Source organism: Cryptomeria japonica, chromosome 9 (genome assembly GCF_030272615.1).
Source record: "Cryptomeria japonica chromosome 9, Sugi_1.0, whole genome shotgun sequence".
In the NCBI taxonomy this organism is placed as follows: domain Eukaryota; kingdom Viridiplantae; phylum Streptophyta; class Pinopsida; order Cupressales; family Cupressaceae; genus Cryptomeria; species Cryptomeria japonica.
Genome location: NC_081413.1, coordinates 594,665,406 through 594,684,262, shown reverse-complemented (window position 1 = coordinate 594,684,262; position 18,857 = coordinate 594,665,406). Strand labels below are relative to the sequence as shown.

At 34.0% G+C, this 18,857-nt stretch overlaps 2 protein-coding genes across 3 annotated transcripts in view; both read left to right on the top strand.

Annotated features, from left to right (window-relative positions):
- Positions 1–242, top strand: part of LOC131030145 (uncharacterized) — a 46,269-nt gene extending 46,027 nt beyond the window's left edge. For both annotated transcript variants that reach the window (XM_059210954.1, XM_059210955.1), the window contains exon 10: positions 80–242. In XM_059210954.1, coding sequence (XP_059066937.1) covers positions 80–211 — 132 coding nt within the window. In that variant the 3' untranslated portion in view covers positions 212–242. The remainder of the gene's footprint in view (positions 1–79) is intronic.
- On the top strand, positions 242–18,588 carry LOC131858061 (disease resistance protein RPS2-like). Its single transcript, XM_059210956.1, has 6 exons — positions 242–581; positions 665–734; positions 17,135–17,226; positions 17,335–17,589; positions 17,721–18,350; positions 18,445–18,588. The coding sequence occupies exons 1-6, from the start codon at positions 519–521 to the stop codon at positions 18,571–18,573; spliced, it is 1,239 nt and encodes a 412-aa protein (XP_059066939.1). The 5' UTR covers positions 242–518; the 3' UTR covers positions 18,574–18,588.
- The last annotated feature ends 269 nt before the right edge of the window (positions 18,589–18,857 follow it).

The following is an 18,857-nucleotide window of genomic DNA, read 5'->3' as shown; positions in this document are numbered from 1 at the left end:
TAAGTAGGGGAATTTATAAAAGAATTTATGACGGTCCTTTTGATAAGAATTTCAACGCTCAATTTAATTGTGGCTTCAGGTTGAAGAAAATAAACCAAATAGTGGCATACTATATGAAATTATAAAAGAAAACTACGATGTATCGGGTAAGATTTTAATACCAATTTTATATGTTTTATGTGAAAAAAACAATTACGTGGAATTTTTTTAATTTCAAATAATTCGATAGAAAATTTTAAATTGTAAATTTTAATTTGGTATTTATATTTCTAAGTTCTTGCGGCTGTTGTTTTGTTAAACGGGCTCCTAAGATAGATGGTTCCGAAGACCGACTCCGTTATCTTTTGAGGGATGTGTTTCGTTATGTTACTTCATTCCCCAATTATATTGGAAAATGGTTTGTGGAAAGAGATTGTGCGGATGACGTGTTGGCTGGGTTGTTCTGGCTAACAAAAGAGTGGGAGAAGCACGTACTGTCAACAAAGTTCAAGAAAGAGATCAAGTATATCAGGGCAAAAATGTCTTCCGACAAAGTTGTCAAGTTGTTATTGAAAAATTGCGAGAGAGAGATCAGGCAGAAAGTGAGTTGAAAGTTTTCTCTTTTAAGTTTGTGATTGGGTTTTGTGTTTCTTTATTTCAATGCTTGATTTAAGTGTGGTTTCAGGTTGAGGATATAAAACACATAATTCACCATGGGAATGTTCCAACTGGAAAGAAGCGAGAAAAAGAAGAGGGTAAGGTTTTAATATTAATTTTAAATGTTTTATATGAAAAATTGAAGTGTATAGAATAGGTTTAAATTTTAAATTTTGATATAAAAATATATGATCATATTTGTATTATAATTTAAAAAAAAATATTAATATGATTATTTTAATGAATTTATTTAAAAATATTGAGATATTAGTTTAGATTTGTTTTATTTATTTCAATTTTGTTTTATTTTTTTGTTATCTTAAATAACTTAAGGAATAATATCTTTCAACATATTTTAAATAGATGTATTTAAGATATCTATATTACTTTATCATATATTTATCCCTTTTTTGTTTATATTTATTTTTATTTTAAAATATGTAATTTATTATTTTATTTATATGAAAATTTATTTAAAACATCTAAAATTTAATTGCTTGTTTATTTAATATTATAGTTATTTTGAAGTATTATTTGTTTTTTATTTACTAAATTGATTAGTTATTTACAAAAGTTAATAATTATTGCATGAGTTTTTTTTTAATTCACCATAGTTATATTATAATAATCTTATTGACAAATAAGTTATTTTATAGAGTTATTAACCTCTTCTATGTTAGACATAAATTTTATTTTATTTGTATTTATATAATTTTTTATTTAATCTCTTAAATAATTTTGTGAACACACTCGTGATTACAATCTATTCATTCCCTCTTCTATAAATGAACCTTAGATTAATTTAAAAGTATAATAAGTTAATTTTTACTACCAACTTTATATATTCCACTTAAGATGTTACACAAACATCTACATAAGCACATGCACTCTTATTTTTTTCCATACTAGTAGAATAATAAATAATTGTCAAGACATAGAATTTAATAGTAATTTCATAAAAAAAAACATTTATGTTTGTATGAATTATTTAGCTTAATCAGTAAATTTATATATCGATGAATACATGGTTAATTTAAACAATAGAGTATACTACATGAATGTATAATAAATATTTCTAAATTAAATGTGAAGAGATGAATGCATATATCTTTTAGAACAACAATGGAGAACATTGTATATATTCTAATTTGTAAAACTATTCTATAACTCATGGGATCAATGTGGCGAATTATATAATGTTGTATCTTAATTCCTCTTTCTATTATTATCTTGAAAACATTAAACGGGGAGAGGACCAAACCTTACATAACCCTAGCTAAAGGCGACAAAACCAGGGACTCATGAGGAGTGAGGACCCATGAACAAGAACTTGCAACTAAAAAACAAACCTAGTGAAAACCACAAACACAAACCCAAAAACTAGAACCAGGCACCAGACACAACAAAGTAATAGAAAAATGAGTGAGGCCTTGAATTCTATCTGTGTCATTATTGATCGAATAATGCGCAAGGCAACTATGGTGTTTGTCTCTAGCCAAATAAAACTTAAGAAAAAGTTAGGAAATTGTAGGGTAAGGATAATGCATAGTGTTATCACTATTTTAAATATGTTGAAAATCTTGCCTTTTAGTTGTTGGAGTCTGTCAAAATTTAGAAATTTGACCTCTGTTTGCAAGATTATGGTTCTAAGGGTTTCGGGTTTTATTTTACATTTCAAAACCATTTGAAAACATAAACCTTTGTGTTGCTTTTTCTCCAAATCTTCTATTTGCCCATTACTTTTTCCACTTAAGTGGAAGGGTCATCGCATCGTTGAAATGGGGCCATTTTAAGTCTAGGCTTGGGCAGGTTTTAATTAATTTTGACATGTGTCGCATTTTTTCCTAAGTCCTATGTCTTTTCCTATGTATGTGTCGGGTCCTTAAAAATCGAGCAAGTTCCTGTTAGATCAATGGCTGTCGCGAGATTGCAACATAAAGTTGCGCGATGAAATATTTGTCGCGACCCAACTACCAAGTGGTGGGGCCCGTGAGAAGAGAACTGCTCAGGCAAGGTAAAAGTGGAGCAAGTCCAAGGAAAATCAGACGGTCGGGAGGAAGATCTGATGGTTGTCGCTGTACCGCAACATAAAGGTGCGCGACGGTTATTTCTTGCGACCCAGCGACAAACCACTAGTGGCGGGCCTAGACAAAAGTTAATGCAAGCAGTTAAGGTAGACGGTTAAGCGATGGTGGCTAAGTTCTAAAGTTTTTTTAAAAGATGGAACGGTTAGTTCAAAATGATCGACGGTTGTTGCGAGATCGCAACATAAAGATGCTCGTTAGAATATCCATTGCGACCCAGCGACAAAGAAGAGCTTCATTCCGGTGGTTAGTGAGGCCGTGCTAAGGTGGCAGGGCATGGACTCCGAAGCCAATCGGGGGGTGACACGTGGTGGAGTAGAGGGTATAAGACCAAGGTCCGGTGGTGGGTCCGGCGGTGATGAGATGGTAGTTAGGTGGCATGTCATCAAACTCATAAAATGACTTATCAAACAAACCTTGGCCGTGATGGATCTCTAAAAGGATTCATTGAAAACATCATTTCCATGGACAATAAAGTACATCGAAGAAATCAAAACTGGTCCCGTCGATAAAATAAAAAGTATCGATGAAACTACAAAATCAATGAGACATGTGAACAACTTGTCGAGAGAGGAAGTTTGGCCGGAAGAATAATATCGAACAAACCAACGAAAACTTTATGTGAAGCGGCGGATGAGGTGGCAAGTCAGATTGTGGCCAGTTGGATGTGCGAACGAATTAGGAAGTGACACCCGATAGAAGGGAGTAGCTCAGAATAGTTAAAGGTCGAGCAGGCTAGAGATGATCCAATGGTGGTCACTGTACCGCGGTTGTGAAGTGCTCGATGAATACCATTTGTGGACCAGCGACCAAATGGTGGGACCCGTTCTAAAGTGGGTGTCTCAGGTAAGTTAAAGGGCGTGCTAGTTTTGTATGATCTCACGGCTGTCATTGAATCACTACGAGGAGAAGCTCAACCGTTAGTCATCGCAGATCAACTACTAAAGGAAAAGTGCTTAGAGGAAAGCTTCTCCGATCCGTTGGCGCCAAAATTTGAATTTTGAAAAGGACTAATGGCAGAGCTGTGCGACTTCTCGTCCGACATTGTTTTGAAGTGTAAACTTGCAGAGAGGTATTCTAGGGGATTTGCAGAGAAAATAGGTGCAGTTTTGTGATTTCTCCGGCAACAAGAATGGGAAATTAAGTATGTGATGAAAGGGATAGGGCGAAGGAAGAATCAATCGACACTCCAATATGCAGTAACCCTTGGGAAATTAGAAGCGGTTAGTTCTTGCAATGGTTTTTTGGAAATCAAAATTCTGAAGAATCAAAGGCACCTGGCACTTGATCTGCGAATATTGAGTAGTCAGTTGGCCTTTCTCCGGCTGGTTAACTGATTTGTTATGCTTTTGCTTTGTTGGTAAACAATGTAACCTTTTTAGGGGGGATTATGGTTAGGATTTAGAATATTTGTTTTCTAGGGAAGTTCGAAGCTTGTCGCATCCATATCTCTATAAATGGATACCAGGACTACTTAGAAAAGGGACGCAAATTTTGTAGCTAAACTCTGGCAAAATTAATACAGGCCATTTTCTTATATAGGATGTACTTGTAATCTTTTGATGGAGAAATAAAATATACAGTCCAGAGAATTTTAAATTCAGACTTGTATTGTCTCTATGTCATTGTATTGGTGTTCATTTCATTTAAGTAATCAAGGATTGTTTATCTGAATGACTTGTTAGGCATTTAATGAAGTTGTTTTAAGTCTTTTTCACAAGGAGGAAATATAAACGTACTTTGAACAAAGTCATTGATATCAGTATTTTGGTGTGGATCTGATAATGAAGTCTGGTGCAGAATAGGACTCTGTATACGTCAAGCATATACAGAGTTGATAGATCACTAATTTGTGACTTGTGTATGAGTTTCTTTTGTCAGGTTGTAGTCTGTTGTAGATGACTCTATTGCTTGGATAAGGCACTGGTTTACCTATTGGTTTTTTGATGCATTTTGTGGTCCTTTTCAAAAAGTCAAATCAACTTTCCATTTTATGTTTAGTTGTACTAGCCAGTAAGGAAAGTTTACAGGAATTTACACTGGTTTTCTGTAAATCTTTTATTATTTTTGTAAGAAAATAGTCATAAAAGGGTTCACCTGCCCAAGCTTTTATAAGCTTAAAGTGTAGGAGGTTTCCTAAGTTGAAACCTTGTCTTGTTGTCTTTATTTCAAACTTTTTGTTGTCCTCTTCCATTGCAGCACAGAGGCAACAACATTCACTTTTAAAAGGGAGAGGGAACAAAGGTTTTCAAAATGGAGAACAACACATAGGAGGCTGAGTAGAATGAGGAAGTGTTGGGTCATGAGGCTTGGTAGAAATAGATGAGGAGATTGGTAAAAAACTGGGACATCCTCAACAACAATTTGGTTGTTGTTCATGTTGCTGTGTTGGTCTTAGTGATTTTTGCTTCTCTTCTCATGATAATAGTTTTTGATAGTTTCTGTAGTGTTAGTTGTTTGCTTAAGGAGCAATTAGATAGTTTGAGTAGTTTTGGGTTAATCTGATTGAACAATATGGTTTATATGGCATGCGTGTCCCCTAAGATTTCTTTTAAATTAGATATGATGACTGTTGATAATGCTTTTAATTACTATTATTAGTTTATAGTTTGTTTGGTTATGTTTATTTTAAGACTGGCTGGCCAAATAGTAATGGCAGTTTGGTTGCGGTATTATGTTTTTGGTTACTAAGAGTAAGCTTCTAGTATTTTGTCTTAGCGCCTGGCTGTGTGATGCCAAAAGCTGTACTATTGCTACCTTTTTTTGTTATTTTGTATCTGCTCTTGTGAGGGTTTAGGGCCCTTTCCCTACTTAAGTAATAAAAAACAAACAAAGCTAAAAAAAAAGAAACAATCTCCCATTGAAAGCATGAACCAAAGGCTTACCGGGTGAGAGAGAACTCCAACTTCCTTTCCAAATAGATATCTTTGCCTTTCTCCTGCACATAGTGCTTTTTAGAGGAAATAACTAGGCAGTCTTGTGTGGATTTCACCCTTGAAACACATGCTTCCAACCCCGTTGTAGTTGATGACTTCAAGTGTCTTCTTTTCTTGGCCCACTTCCTCATGATTTCATTTTGAATGTCATGAAGAGCAACAAAGTTCTTCTCTATAATCTCCCTATGTTGATCAAACATGCTCTCCATAGTCCTCCTCATTGTATCCAAGTTTTCCTAGAGAACCTCCAACATATCAATTAAGTTTTTTGTGTTGTTAGTTTGACTAATTGTCTTTGTGAGCTCTTTAATAGATTTGTCCATTGCTTCCCATTTCTTTATCATCCCAACAAATTTTCTCACTATCATCCAAGCCCTCTACCCCTCATCGTTTGTCCAACTAGAGGCTCTAGCCTCCGCCTCTAAAATAGCTTCGAGCATGTTAATTTTATTTTTCATCACCTCAAATTGGCCTAGAAGCTAGTGGATGGTAGGTTCATGCTTGTTAAACCCCTCACAAAGTTCATTCACCTTGGCCGCAAAGAGGGGAAATTCCTCAAACAAAGCAATCCACGGATAGGACTTAGGAGAATCATGGGGTGAATTGGGGGATGGGGGATTAGCCTTTTTACTCACAGTATTATTTGGGGTCTAATCAAACCTAGTAGACCAAGAAGAGGTCGTATCCTTCGAGTCCTCTTTGACAATGACTATTTTTTGAGAAGAGATTTCACATATTGGATGAACCAGACGAGTCTTGGATTTAGCATTTTGAGAGGGTTTAATCCAGGTGGGCTCTTATAGGGTTTGGGAGAAGCAAAATCCATAGATTGATTGACCAGAAGCTCAACATAGAGACCTAGGCTTGATAATGAGTTAGGAGGGTTAATATTAGGGCCATTAGAAGGGTTTAGACTCAAATGGAACCTCTAAAGAGGTAGGATGAGACCTTGATGCCCTAGGAAAGGGAAACCTTAGACTTAGCCACCCAGAAGGGAAAATTTATCCTTATCCTATATTGAAGCTGATTGAGCATCAGGTACAGTTGAGAATAAAACCACTCGAAGTGCATGTCCAGAGTGAAGAGCTTCATCAGAAGCACTGCCACATCCTTCCAAAACCGAGGCAGGTCATCCATTTTAAAACTGCTTTGGAAGTAGATCACCTTCTTACTTGGGCCCAAAAATCTTTTAAAATTTTCCTTATAATTCTTGTTAGGCTTATGTTGGAAAGTCTTGCCATTTATAAGCAGCCACGTCACCATTGCATTAGTCTCCATTGACACAGTAAATTTCACCTTCCCCACTTGAGCAACACTTTCCTTATAATTCTTGTTAGGCTTATGTTGGAAAGTCTTGCCATTTATAGGTAGCCACGTCACCATTGCATTAGTCTCCATTGACACAGTAAATTTCGCCTTCCCCACTTAAGCAACACCATTTTTCGAAGATTGGGCAAATTATCAGAAATCGAAGGATCAAAGCCCTTCATACCCTCAACATAATTGGTTAAATTTCCTTTACCACTTTCTCCTAGAGGGCATTATTCTCTTTAAATTTTACACAGGTATCAGGCTCGATTTGGATTAAGTCTTCTCCCATCCTAGCTGTAGAAAACCTAGAGCCAAGAGCCAAGGCAGTTCTGCACAAACTAGGATAGAAAAAATCCCTATTAGATGTTGTAAAAGAAAAATTACTTTCCTTACCTTTAATAACATTAGTGCACCTCGAGATATACTAGAAGTACATTGTGGAGCTCAGAAATAGAACAAAAAGGTGATTTTCAAATCTTTACGCTTCATAGATTTAGTTGCCCTCATTTAACATGGCATATATTTCATTAGGAAAATCATGTAGATTTGTCCAGACTTTAATGCCCCTGGAAAAGGGGCCTAGGTTGTCAAGTTTGTTAGTAGTCTCATTACCTTCTCTAAAAATGTGTTGAAACACAACGTGGTCAAATGTAGAGGTGACATGCAGATAGTTTTAAATGATATTTGCCCCTTACCACTCAGATATGGTTGCGCACATCATGATTACATTTTTTGAGTCCCATTCTATTATTAATCTTTTGCCTTTATTATTGGTAATATGAATTCCAATAAAGATCACCATCATCTCGGCCATGTTGGAAGTTTGAGTGCCCATATTTGCCATGTTGGTCGCCACCACTTTGCTCTCCAAATCTTTTATCACACCACCCTATCCCGGTTGACCCAGGTTCCCCTTTTAGGACTCATCAAAGTTTAACTTTAACCATCTTGGGTCAGGGGGACCCGCTTTATATTATTGTTTTTGATTAAGGAAAACAAGTTTTTAAGGGACCAGAAACCCTATACAAGACAGGTTTTAGGACCTGCAACCCGAACCGAAAGATAAACTTGAAAGTCCACTCAAAGAAACAGAACACAAAAGAGACACAACACAACCAAACAAAAGAGGGGGAACAACACAAAGGGACCCCCAACAAAACCCAGCGGGCTGCAAAAGACAGCAACCCCAACCCAACCAGGATGGATCAAGAATTTGACCTACCCTTGTTGGATCGAAGGGTCATATCAAAAGAGGACTGGGACAATTTAGATTTTTTACTTTTAACAGTAATCCATCCCTCCTCAACCCTAGTAGCAGCCTTTTGCCAAGAGGATGGGTCCAGAATAGAGGACCTCCCATCACCAGGAGGAACATAGCCAACATCCAGAGAGGCAGGGACAATAGAAATCGGAAATTAGACAAAGGTCTAGCAGCAATCTGGGAAGCGGGAATGCCATCCACTGAAGAAGAAGATCCATGTTCAGAGGAGGCATCCTTCCACTAAGAAGCAATTTTTTTCTTCTTTTTATCAGTTTCACACCGTGCAACAACATGTCCAGTTTGGAAGCACTTTCGACATCTAAAGGGGATACCCTCAAAGTCGAGCAGTTGGACCCAAGATCCCAAGGAAGATTCAATCTCTATCTCAGCTAGAAGCCCTTTAGAAACATCAATGTTGACCAAAATCCGAGCATAAGTAGAATGATAAATTTGGAAAGATTCCTTATCAATCATTAGGAATTCACCTAAAGCCTCCCCCACTTCCTCTAGTAGAGAGTCCGTCCATAGATGAAGGGGAAGGTTAGGGAGCCTAACCCAAATAGGAATCTCATTAAATGAATTAGTAGATGGGTTAAAACTCGAGAATCAGGGTTTAACCATCAAAACAAATTTGTCCTCCCAGCTGAAAGGATTAATACATAAAATTTTCGATCTATCCTTTGCATATTCAAATTTAGCAATTAAAAATCCCTTGGCTGAAGGAAAAATGTTAACTGAACCTTTTAAGATCGATTCCTAGTTTTGGGAAATCCAAGTGTGTAGCTGAGGAAGGCTAGGCCAAAAGCCCCGAAACCTACAAATCGGACCATGAGATTCAAACATAGAGGAGTTGTAGATGATCCCCTTTTTAGTATCAGCAGACATCCTGAAAGCCAAGGGTTTGCACACGCTTACAGCCACAGACAAGCCACGGGCAACCTGATCAGTATCTGAGGGCGCCGGATGCACCAGATCGCCATCCACCATATTACCAACAACAACCGAGGCAGTGGTGTAGAAGCTCCCAGACCCCCCGCCAAGGCACAGACAAAAACCTCTACCGAGGCCCCAATCGCAGTAGCCACGCCAGGGGGTGCAACATTTGGGAGAGGAGGCGGGACGACATCCGCAGCCGGTCGAAGTTGGGCGGCTGCAGCATACGTCCTTAGAGCAACGACAGGCTTTGCAACGGTTGCAACAGACGACCTTAGGGCAGGCTTCGCAACGACAGGCATCGCACCGACAGGCATTTTTTTATTCAGTATTTGTTAACAAAAATTGAAATGCTGGATGTGTTAAGAGTTTATATTATTGTTAATGTGTAAGAACTAGTAGTATTTAAAAATACCTAAAGGAAGCTATTTAATTTGAAGGATTAACCCATCGTCTATCAACTTTTTTGTTTTATGTATATGTGTATACATATACATATACATATACATATACATGTATATGTAGTATGCATGTATATATGCATATATATATACATATATATACATATATATACATACATATACATGTATATACATGCACATAGACAAAAACACACCCACACGCACAACTTGAGTTGACCTAGTGATGGAGAACTTGTGCTCTTGAAAGAGAGGTCACAAGTTCAAATCCCACAAATGGGGTAATGTCATATATATATATATATATATATATATATATATATATATATATATATATATATATATATATATATATATATATATATATATGTATGTATGTATGTATGTATGTATGTATGTATGTATACACACAGACATACATACATACTTTCTATATGGGAACTATAAAAAAAATGCATAACACTAATATATGTTTAGAAATACCTCTCTTCCTCCTTTGGATGGTTTGTATAGTAAAATTTGAGTCCTAAATTGATTGAAATTACATTAAAAAAACCTAAAATAGAAAACAAAACAACACTCAAGATTAGGCTAAAAGGAGATCAAAATATCATGAAATATATTGCAAATTAGGTATGTTTATCTCTTCATTTTGTAGATTTTCCTATTATGATTATATTCGATTTGTGGGCACTTAGAATTTTGATAGGATAAGGATGCTCTTGGATTTAAAATGTGTGAGATGATAAAAATGGCTAAGTGTTGGTAGTATAGATGAGGGGTGAAATGGGTGTAGGGTTGAGATTGATTGATAAAGATGAAGAGTGGAGGAGGATTTGGCCCTCTCACCTCATGGGATGGTTCCAAGTGACACCATGAGGTGAATTGGGAGGGATATGGTGTAGTATTTTTATATTCAAGTCTTAATTTGGTATTAGAGCCACCAATATGATGGGCATGTGATTTGTAGGGTGTGAGGACAAAGGTACTTAAGGCTTTGGGTTTGACTTTAGAAAACCAATAAATCTCTTGATAAGCTTGTGTATTGTTTTCATCTACGTGCAAGACATACAAGAAATAAATACCAAATGATGAGAAAATATCTATAATGAAATACAATGATTGTAGAAAGTGTAGAAAATGAACTTGTTGGTTTAAATTTAGGGAGGATTGGTTTAAATTTAGGGAGGATTGGTTTAAATTTAGGGAAATGTACTTGAAATGGTAGCCAACAAGGTGGATTGTGGTGTAGGAGAGTAGAGGCAATTGTGCAATATGTTGAAGAAATATCATAGGGGATGAAGTATAGATGTTATACCTAAATATAGAGGAATCCATGCCCTCCTCATCATATACCATTAAATTATATATACTAGTTTTTGGCATGTACAATTTGTGCCTAGGCCAATGGGCGATCCCACAATAATTGGTTTCACCTTTTGGCCAAACTTGACATTGAAATTAGAATTTTGTACTAGATCTTCACTTTCTAACACATAAAGCATCTAAATCACTAAAAATTTAAAGATGAAACAAACAATTAATTTTCGAGAATTTTTGTGTAGACTAAATTTTTTTAAAAGAAAATTAAAAATAAATTATGCATATTTTTACATAACTTTAATAAATTATTTTTTATACTAATTAACTTTTTTAAGAATTGATATTTATGTCGTCATGCATTACTTTTCTACAGAAAGAATAAAATTCTAATTTTTAAAATATAGATTTGTCACACCAATATCTAGAGCATGGATATTTTTTCATAATTTTTGCTATGATGTTTACTCTAAACTTGAAAATTGTCAATATTCTAAAGATATATTGATTCTTTTCATATTCATCTATAAGATTATTGAATTTGATGGCTTTGAAGGCTATCATATTTAAACGAAAAGCTTAAAATATTCATAATTTAGAGAAATAAATCATATATACTCTAGTGATTGACACCATAGCTCTTGTTTGGATGTCATACCTATGGGAAATTTCTCTAAGGGAATCAACATCAACAAAAGTTTTAGGAATTTCCAATTTACCCAAGTCAATGTACCATGCATTTCTTAGGGGGAGATTGGCCTCTCTTTTCTTACACCAATGGTCAAACAATGACCATTTGGAATTTGGTAAGATTGCATCTTGTACTCTAGTTGGGTCATCAAGAAGTTTGTCATTCTGATCACCAAGAATATTGATATTAAATGATTTTCTCTCTAATCCCTTGAGTTATTTTAGAATATCATCATCAAACTTCTTTGAGGTAGGAGATTGAGCCACTGACTTACTCATTTTTACATTTAGAAGAGGATTATTTTCGTTGATAAAGCAATAATTTAAGTTTTAAGCAAACTTAGTGACACTTGCAATTTTGAACTTTGAGGTATGAAAATTATGAAAATATTAATCACTTCCAAACCCTAGTTCTAGCTAAAAAATTGCACATAGAACAATTTAGCAAGAAATTATAAATGCAATCAAATTTAGTTGTTGAAAAGGTACTGACCAGAGTATTTATTTTCATTAAACAACCAAAAATCTAATTAAAATCAATCGTTTCACCATTACTACTATTCATGTTTGAGCAAGGCATCAAATTCTAACAATTCTTGTAATTTGAATGGGAGGTGTTGATTTTTGAGGGTCACATCAAGATGGATGACTAAGATTATGGAGATCAAATCTGAAATAACCTTTGCACATCTTTGAAAATTCAAAGCAATAAGAAGAAGCTAGATTAGAGTCACTTTACACCATTCCAATGTGTTGGTGCGAAATGGCAACATTCCACACTATCATAAAAGGAAACAGGGCCTATGATTCTGACATTGTGGGGCTATAGAGTAGCTTTTCCTTTGATTAATTTGCTTGTGACTTTTCCATATGTCATCATCATGAAGGTGATTGGGCTCTAACATCTTTGACATTGTGAGGCTGCAATCTAGTTTGATATATCCTATCTAGACATATGCATTGATTATTCATTTTTCTTACAAATTGTAGGTCCCATTAGACACATGGAGACATAACATAGGTCTTAGTAGACTTTGATAGTTACAAACATTGGTTTAAATGAACAGTGGGCCTCATTAGATACATGTCAAGATCTTGTGGCTCCATGGCTCAAACAAATCTGATAAAATTTGGAGCTCATGAGCCTACATAAACTGTTGATATTTCTAGACAAGAGAAGCCAAGGAAAGGTAGATGATAGGAAAAATTACAGATAAGGAATTAGGAAATATTAACGCACTAGGACCAACTAGTTGGTTGGGTACAATTCTGGTAACCAAAGGATTGCTAACCCTTCTAAGTGATGACTCAAAATTTGGCAAACAGAAGTTACATGTCAATTTAAAAAAAGAATGCAAGGGTTTAAAAGTCTAAGGGTTTAAGGTATAAACATTAATACTTAGGATCTTTGACTTGAGTAAATTTGAGCTAGATTTTTTTCAAACCAGAGAGCTAAGAAATTTACAAAGGTTCTATCAATGTCTATGCACAATGAGTTATCATTCTTTCTTGGTTTATAAAGTTCTCAATCTAACAAAGGCATGAGCCTTGAAAACCAAGTACATCATTGAGATGATAAAATTTGGAATGAAAAATTATGTACTAGTTAGCACATCCAATTTCATAGAGTTAGATTAATCAAGTATAACAAATCTCATAAAGCAAATCAAACACCGTATAGGACACGATTGGTAGCCTACTATATGTGATAAAATCAAGGCTAGAAATAATGTAAGTAGTAGGAATGGTGACACATTTTCAAGCAACACCAAAGGGGATGTGCAAGATCACGAGGGGCCAAAAAGGTGGCGATATTCTGACTAAAGTCTTGATTAATAAGCTGACTGAAAAATATCTATAACTTTCAAACGGTATCACATTTTTGAATTTGAAAGAAATTCATATTCTATGCTTTTCATGCTATAGGATTAAGAAAAATAAATTGAATTTCATAAAGTTTTGACCAAGTTATGGTGGTAAGACATATGAGTTTTTATATTTAAAAAAAGTTGTAGTAAAAATTCATAATTAATTATTTATTTAAAAAAATAAAAAAAATATGTGTCACATCCGTACATGAGTCTTCTACTTATATCTAAAATCTTATAATGAAATATTATGATTATGGTGGTCAAACAAATACCCCCTTCTTACCTTTTTCCTGAAATTTTAGTACTACTAATTGAAATTTCAAATTTTCGTCAAATAGATTTCCTTTTTCAAAAAATGACTAATATCTTAGAAACTACATTCAATTTTCTATAGATTCTATTTTTACATATTTTAAAAATAATGTTGGTAAGTTATTCAAATTTTTTATGTCAAGTTGCCTAACTCCGTTTTCTAAATTTTCATTGCCACTTAAGGGCCCGTTTGGCCCACCATGATCCTGCACATACCTCCAAAAAAAATCCATGTTCAAGCAGTCAAAAGAATATTTAAATATCTAAAGTGCACTTTGAACTTTGGTTTGTGGTATTTGAGAGGTGAAGATTTCACTTTAGAAACTTATACAAATGCAATTAGGTTTGGTAGTGTTGATAATCTGAAGAGTACAAGTGTAGGAACTTTTTTAGAAATAGTCTAGTATCTTGTCTAAGAAAGAAGCATGCTTCTATTTCTTTAGCCACCTTAGAGGTGGAATAATAACAATAATATCGTGTTGCACATAAGTTCTTTGGATGAAATATATATTGAAGGACATGAAGGTAGAATATGATAATCCAATTTCAATCATTTGTGACAATACTAGTTCAATAAATAGTTTAAAGAATCATGTTATGCACTTTAGAATAAAGCATATTCCTATCATGTATAATTCTTAAGAGAATAGGTAGCAGAAGGGTGAACTCACAATACTGGTTCCCACTTTTTGACCAACTTTGAGACTTAGATGAATATTTTGAAAAAAACCTTCACTTTCTAACACCTATAACTTTTAAACCGTTAAGAATTTGAAGATGATATAAACTAGTGATTTTTAACATCTTGTTTGTAGATTCTAAATATTTTTTTGCAAATTTGTCTGAATAAAATTTTATTGATTTTTCCATCTCCCTCAAAAAGTAGTTGTTTACAAAAAAACAACATTTTTTAAGAGTGATGTGTATCCCGAAATGCATATTTTTTTTTCTATAAATGATAAAAACTTAAGTCTTTTGAATTTTGGTTTGTAACATCGATACCCAGGGCATGCACTTTGTTTGATAGTGATATGTTGAATATTTTTTATTTTATTAAGTTTTGAAGTTTGACTAATTATAATTTGGATATAGGTGTACGTTTGAACACATAACTTGTTCTATATATATCAAAATTCAATTTTATTTTTTTTGTTAGAAAGAAAACACCAATACCTAGTGCATATATATTTTTTAGAATTTTTTTGAATTAGTTTACTAATTTTCCCAATGCATTGAACAAAGAAGTTCATGTTCGGTGAAAAACCTACATTCATAAGAAATAAAATAAAAATATATTAATGAAATTAAATATATGAAAAGTTATACTATTTGGAAAGCTTATAATAAGGACTAAATAATTTAAAAAAAAAAACTTTTAAATGAATTAATTTGACCCCCCAAAAGCTAATGTAAAATTGGTTTTTTATCAGCATTTGATAGATGCAAAGGAGACTCCATTGCAAGTATGATTTAGAAGTAGAGAGGTTCTATCCAAGAAATTTTGATCTAAGAGCCTTTGATTTAACTCTCTTCAATTAATTACTTCAAATGGGACCTCTTAAAGCTTAAATCATTATATTTTTATGAAAATGTATGATTTTAGCAAAAATCAGGTTGTACCAAAAAGTGGGAACCAGCTTTGTGAGTTCACCCAGAACATCATGTAAAGTTGGAGTACATTGCCTCAAAGAACAAATCATACATATTTTTACAAAGCCTCTTCCAAAAGAGAATTTTTAATATCTCAAGTAGAATTAGTGAGTGATATTTTTCATCTAGTAACTAAGTTCTTAAAGAGAAGCATGGATTCAAGGGGAGCTAATTACTATATTATGTTTCAACTTTGTAGACTTTTTAATGATATCCATTCGAATACAAAGAGAAAGATCAAGTTGATTAATAATCTTTGTGAAAGTATTGAATATCCCTTTGCCATTGATATCAAAGGGGAACAATTATTGAAATGGGAACAACTATGTTCTTGTTGTACTATCATATTATTTATTTGCAAGGTTGTCATCAATGACAAAGGGGGAGATTGTTGAAAATATTGTTATTGATGTCAAAGGAGAATTAATGTTAAGGCAATTTATTATTGATATCAAAGAAGGTTCAATGTAGAAATTAAATGCTAAGGAGTATTAAACCAAAAAGAAATATTTATTTTGTTTTAAATTTACATATTTGAATTTAATGGGTTGGTCGACCTCATTTATTGTGGTACCCAAGTGTAGGGACAAGTCTTCCCATTTAGAAAAAATGAAATAGGATGCCTCCCTTTGATAAGGATGACTCCCTTAGGAGGATTGTTACTTTCAATGAAGAGGCATAAGGGGGTTATTTAAAGAAGGTGAGGTGGGGGTAAGGTAAGAAAACAAAAAACAAAAAAAGTAATGTCATTCCAATACAAGTAGATTTTTTAAAAAGAGTGAATGTGTGAAAACTTTGCATCATTTCCAAGAAAATTTTATGAAGGAGATTCAAATCTCATCATCCTTTGATGAAGCAATATTTAAAAAGGCAAATTTTTTGTTCATTTGGAGGTTGGTGCCTCCTAATAGAAGGGATTTCTCTCTCTTACTAACTTGGAGCTTAGTAGTGGGGATTGGTGTCTTTAGTGGCTTGGTGCCTACAATGATTTGTAAGATTTTTTTTTTTTTTTAATTGTTGGATTTGGATTGTAAATCTAAGAATTCTTTCTTTGTGGTTTTCTCTTGAAAAGGTTTCCACACAAATCTTGTTTTTCTAAATTAGTAGATCTTGTATGATTACTTTATTGTGGTTCAATTTTGAATAAATATCAAAATTTCTTATATTAATTCTCTCATTATAAGTGCATAGTCATCATTTATGCAGGTGTAATTATTAGAACTTTGTTTTGGAGTAACCGCCAAATTCACTTTCACACTTATTTTTAGTTTACATTAAAATAAATATATTGTAATTATTTTACTCAATATGATTTCATTATTTTGAAATAACTATAGTGTGTTTGAGGAGACACATGCCTGAAAAGAAATTTTTTGCAATCATTCCTTTTATTTAAAACACATCTTATCAATCAGAATTAAGAATTTTTTTTTCAACAATATATTAAATTATGATATTTTTTCGAGATGCAATGCATAATTTTTGAGTCCAACTCATTGACTCATATTTCATGATTAATGACATAATCCCATCTCTCATGAACATAAATAATCCAATAATCACTCTTGACATGCAACAAAATTGTCACAAATTAGTACACTTTACAAAATTTAATAAAACTTTCAATACTGTTTATAATAAAAATGTAAACGACAACATAAATGTATAGCGGAAGTCTGTGCTAACCTGGCTTCACTAGTATCTTTTGTAGCATGGAAGATTGTAGAAGCTATCTCTATCCTACTGCCACTCACACCAAGGTATCCTGTCCCTTCTATGCAAGGAGAAACACGCATGTGCCAGGTTAAACCACCTCACTAACTTCCTTACTATTATTCATTCGCTTTGTTGTTTATTCTCACGCATATATAGATGTACTTATATACTATCAATTATACTTATTGGTTGCAGGAGGTCGCAGATTTCTTAAACCCTGTTAATTTTAACGGAAAGGAAATCCGCATTGCAGGATTATATGGAATGTCGGGCCTGGGTAAGAGTACACTTGCCAAGTCGTTTTGCAATTTTAGTCTGGAGAATTTTTCTGGCAAAGTATGTTTTCTGCAGTTTGGTGGATGTAATGCATTGGATAGACAAAAACATGCCCTACAGTGTCTCACCCAATTCCCCATGGACCAACTCAAATCGATTACATGCGAAGATGATGTGAGCAACTTCATATATTTTCATTTTGTTTGGAGGATCTTCTTCCATCCCTGATAGAATTCTCGTTGGTCTGGAAAAAAATTATTTCACAAAATCTGTAACTCTCATATTTTTTGTACTGTATTTTACAGGCACAATATAACTTTAATACATTTGTGAAGGGCCAAAGGTCATTGTTGGTTCTGGACAATATTACAGAAGATAGCATAGATGAAGTGAGACATTATCTTGGGGCAGAGTATGGGGAAAACACCTGCATCCTTCTGATTGCACGAAGAGTAGATGTTCTAAAGAATTTGAATATTGATTCACAGTCATGCATGCATGTCCCAAGGCTTGAAAAGGAAGAGGCCATAGCTATCTTGTTGGAAAGGATGTATGTAAAGATACCAGAGTTGGGGGCAGAGCAGAGAGGTTATGCTTTGAAATGTGCAAATAGGTGTTCTTTCAAAGAGAACAAAGATTCTGCTCCTACCTTTCATCCGTTAGCTTTGAAAGCTTTAGGCCGACACTTGTTCAGTAAACACGGTACCGATTTGTCAAAATGGGTTGCTGAGATAGATGGCTTCACAAATCGAGCTGCTGATGGTTTGGATGGCATGTTTGTTGTGTTGGAGAAAGCTTTTGATGATATGGATCCCAGATACCGCAGGATAGTTGTGTTTCTTGCTACACATATGCCGCAGAATAAGTCTTCCGACAATGTTGTTAAGTGGGTGACAACAAATTGCAACGAAGAGCTCTGTTATATCAAGGAAGCAGTGAGTTGAATGTTTGCTTTATCAAATTTGGGGTTTGGATTCTTGATTAAATTTTGACAAACCTTTGAACACTTTATTTTTATTGTTGTTTTAGGTAAAGGACCTATATGAGAATGCTTTTATTGAAGAAATCGAACCTGAGTTTCGCATACATTACTTCATTGAGGAGTTCGTTCAAATAAAACAATACAAGCACGATGAAGATTTTGATACCAATTTTTAATGTTCTTAAGTTTGTTTTTAATATAAACAAATATAATATTAAGATTTTATAATTCGTGAGATATTATGTAAACATTTATATAAATATGTTTATTGTGTCAATAAAATAAAGTAAATGCGTATCTTAAATGCTATAGATATTAAATGTATATTTGTGGAGATTATTTAGGTTAGTTAATTAGATGTTATTAATGAATACTTAGACAACTTAACGTTTAGTAGATAAATGTATAATAAGTGTTTGAAAAATTAAATAGGGAGAAATGGATGTATTTAGTTAGAGCC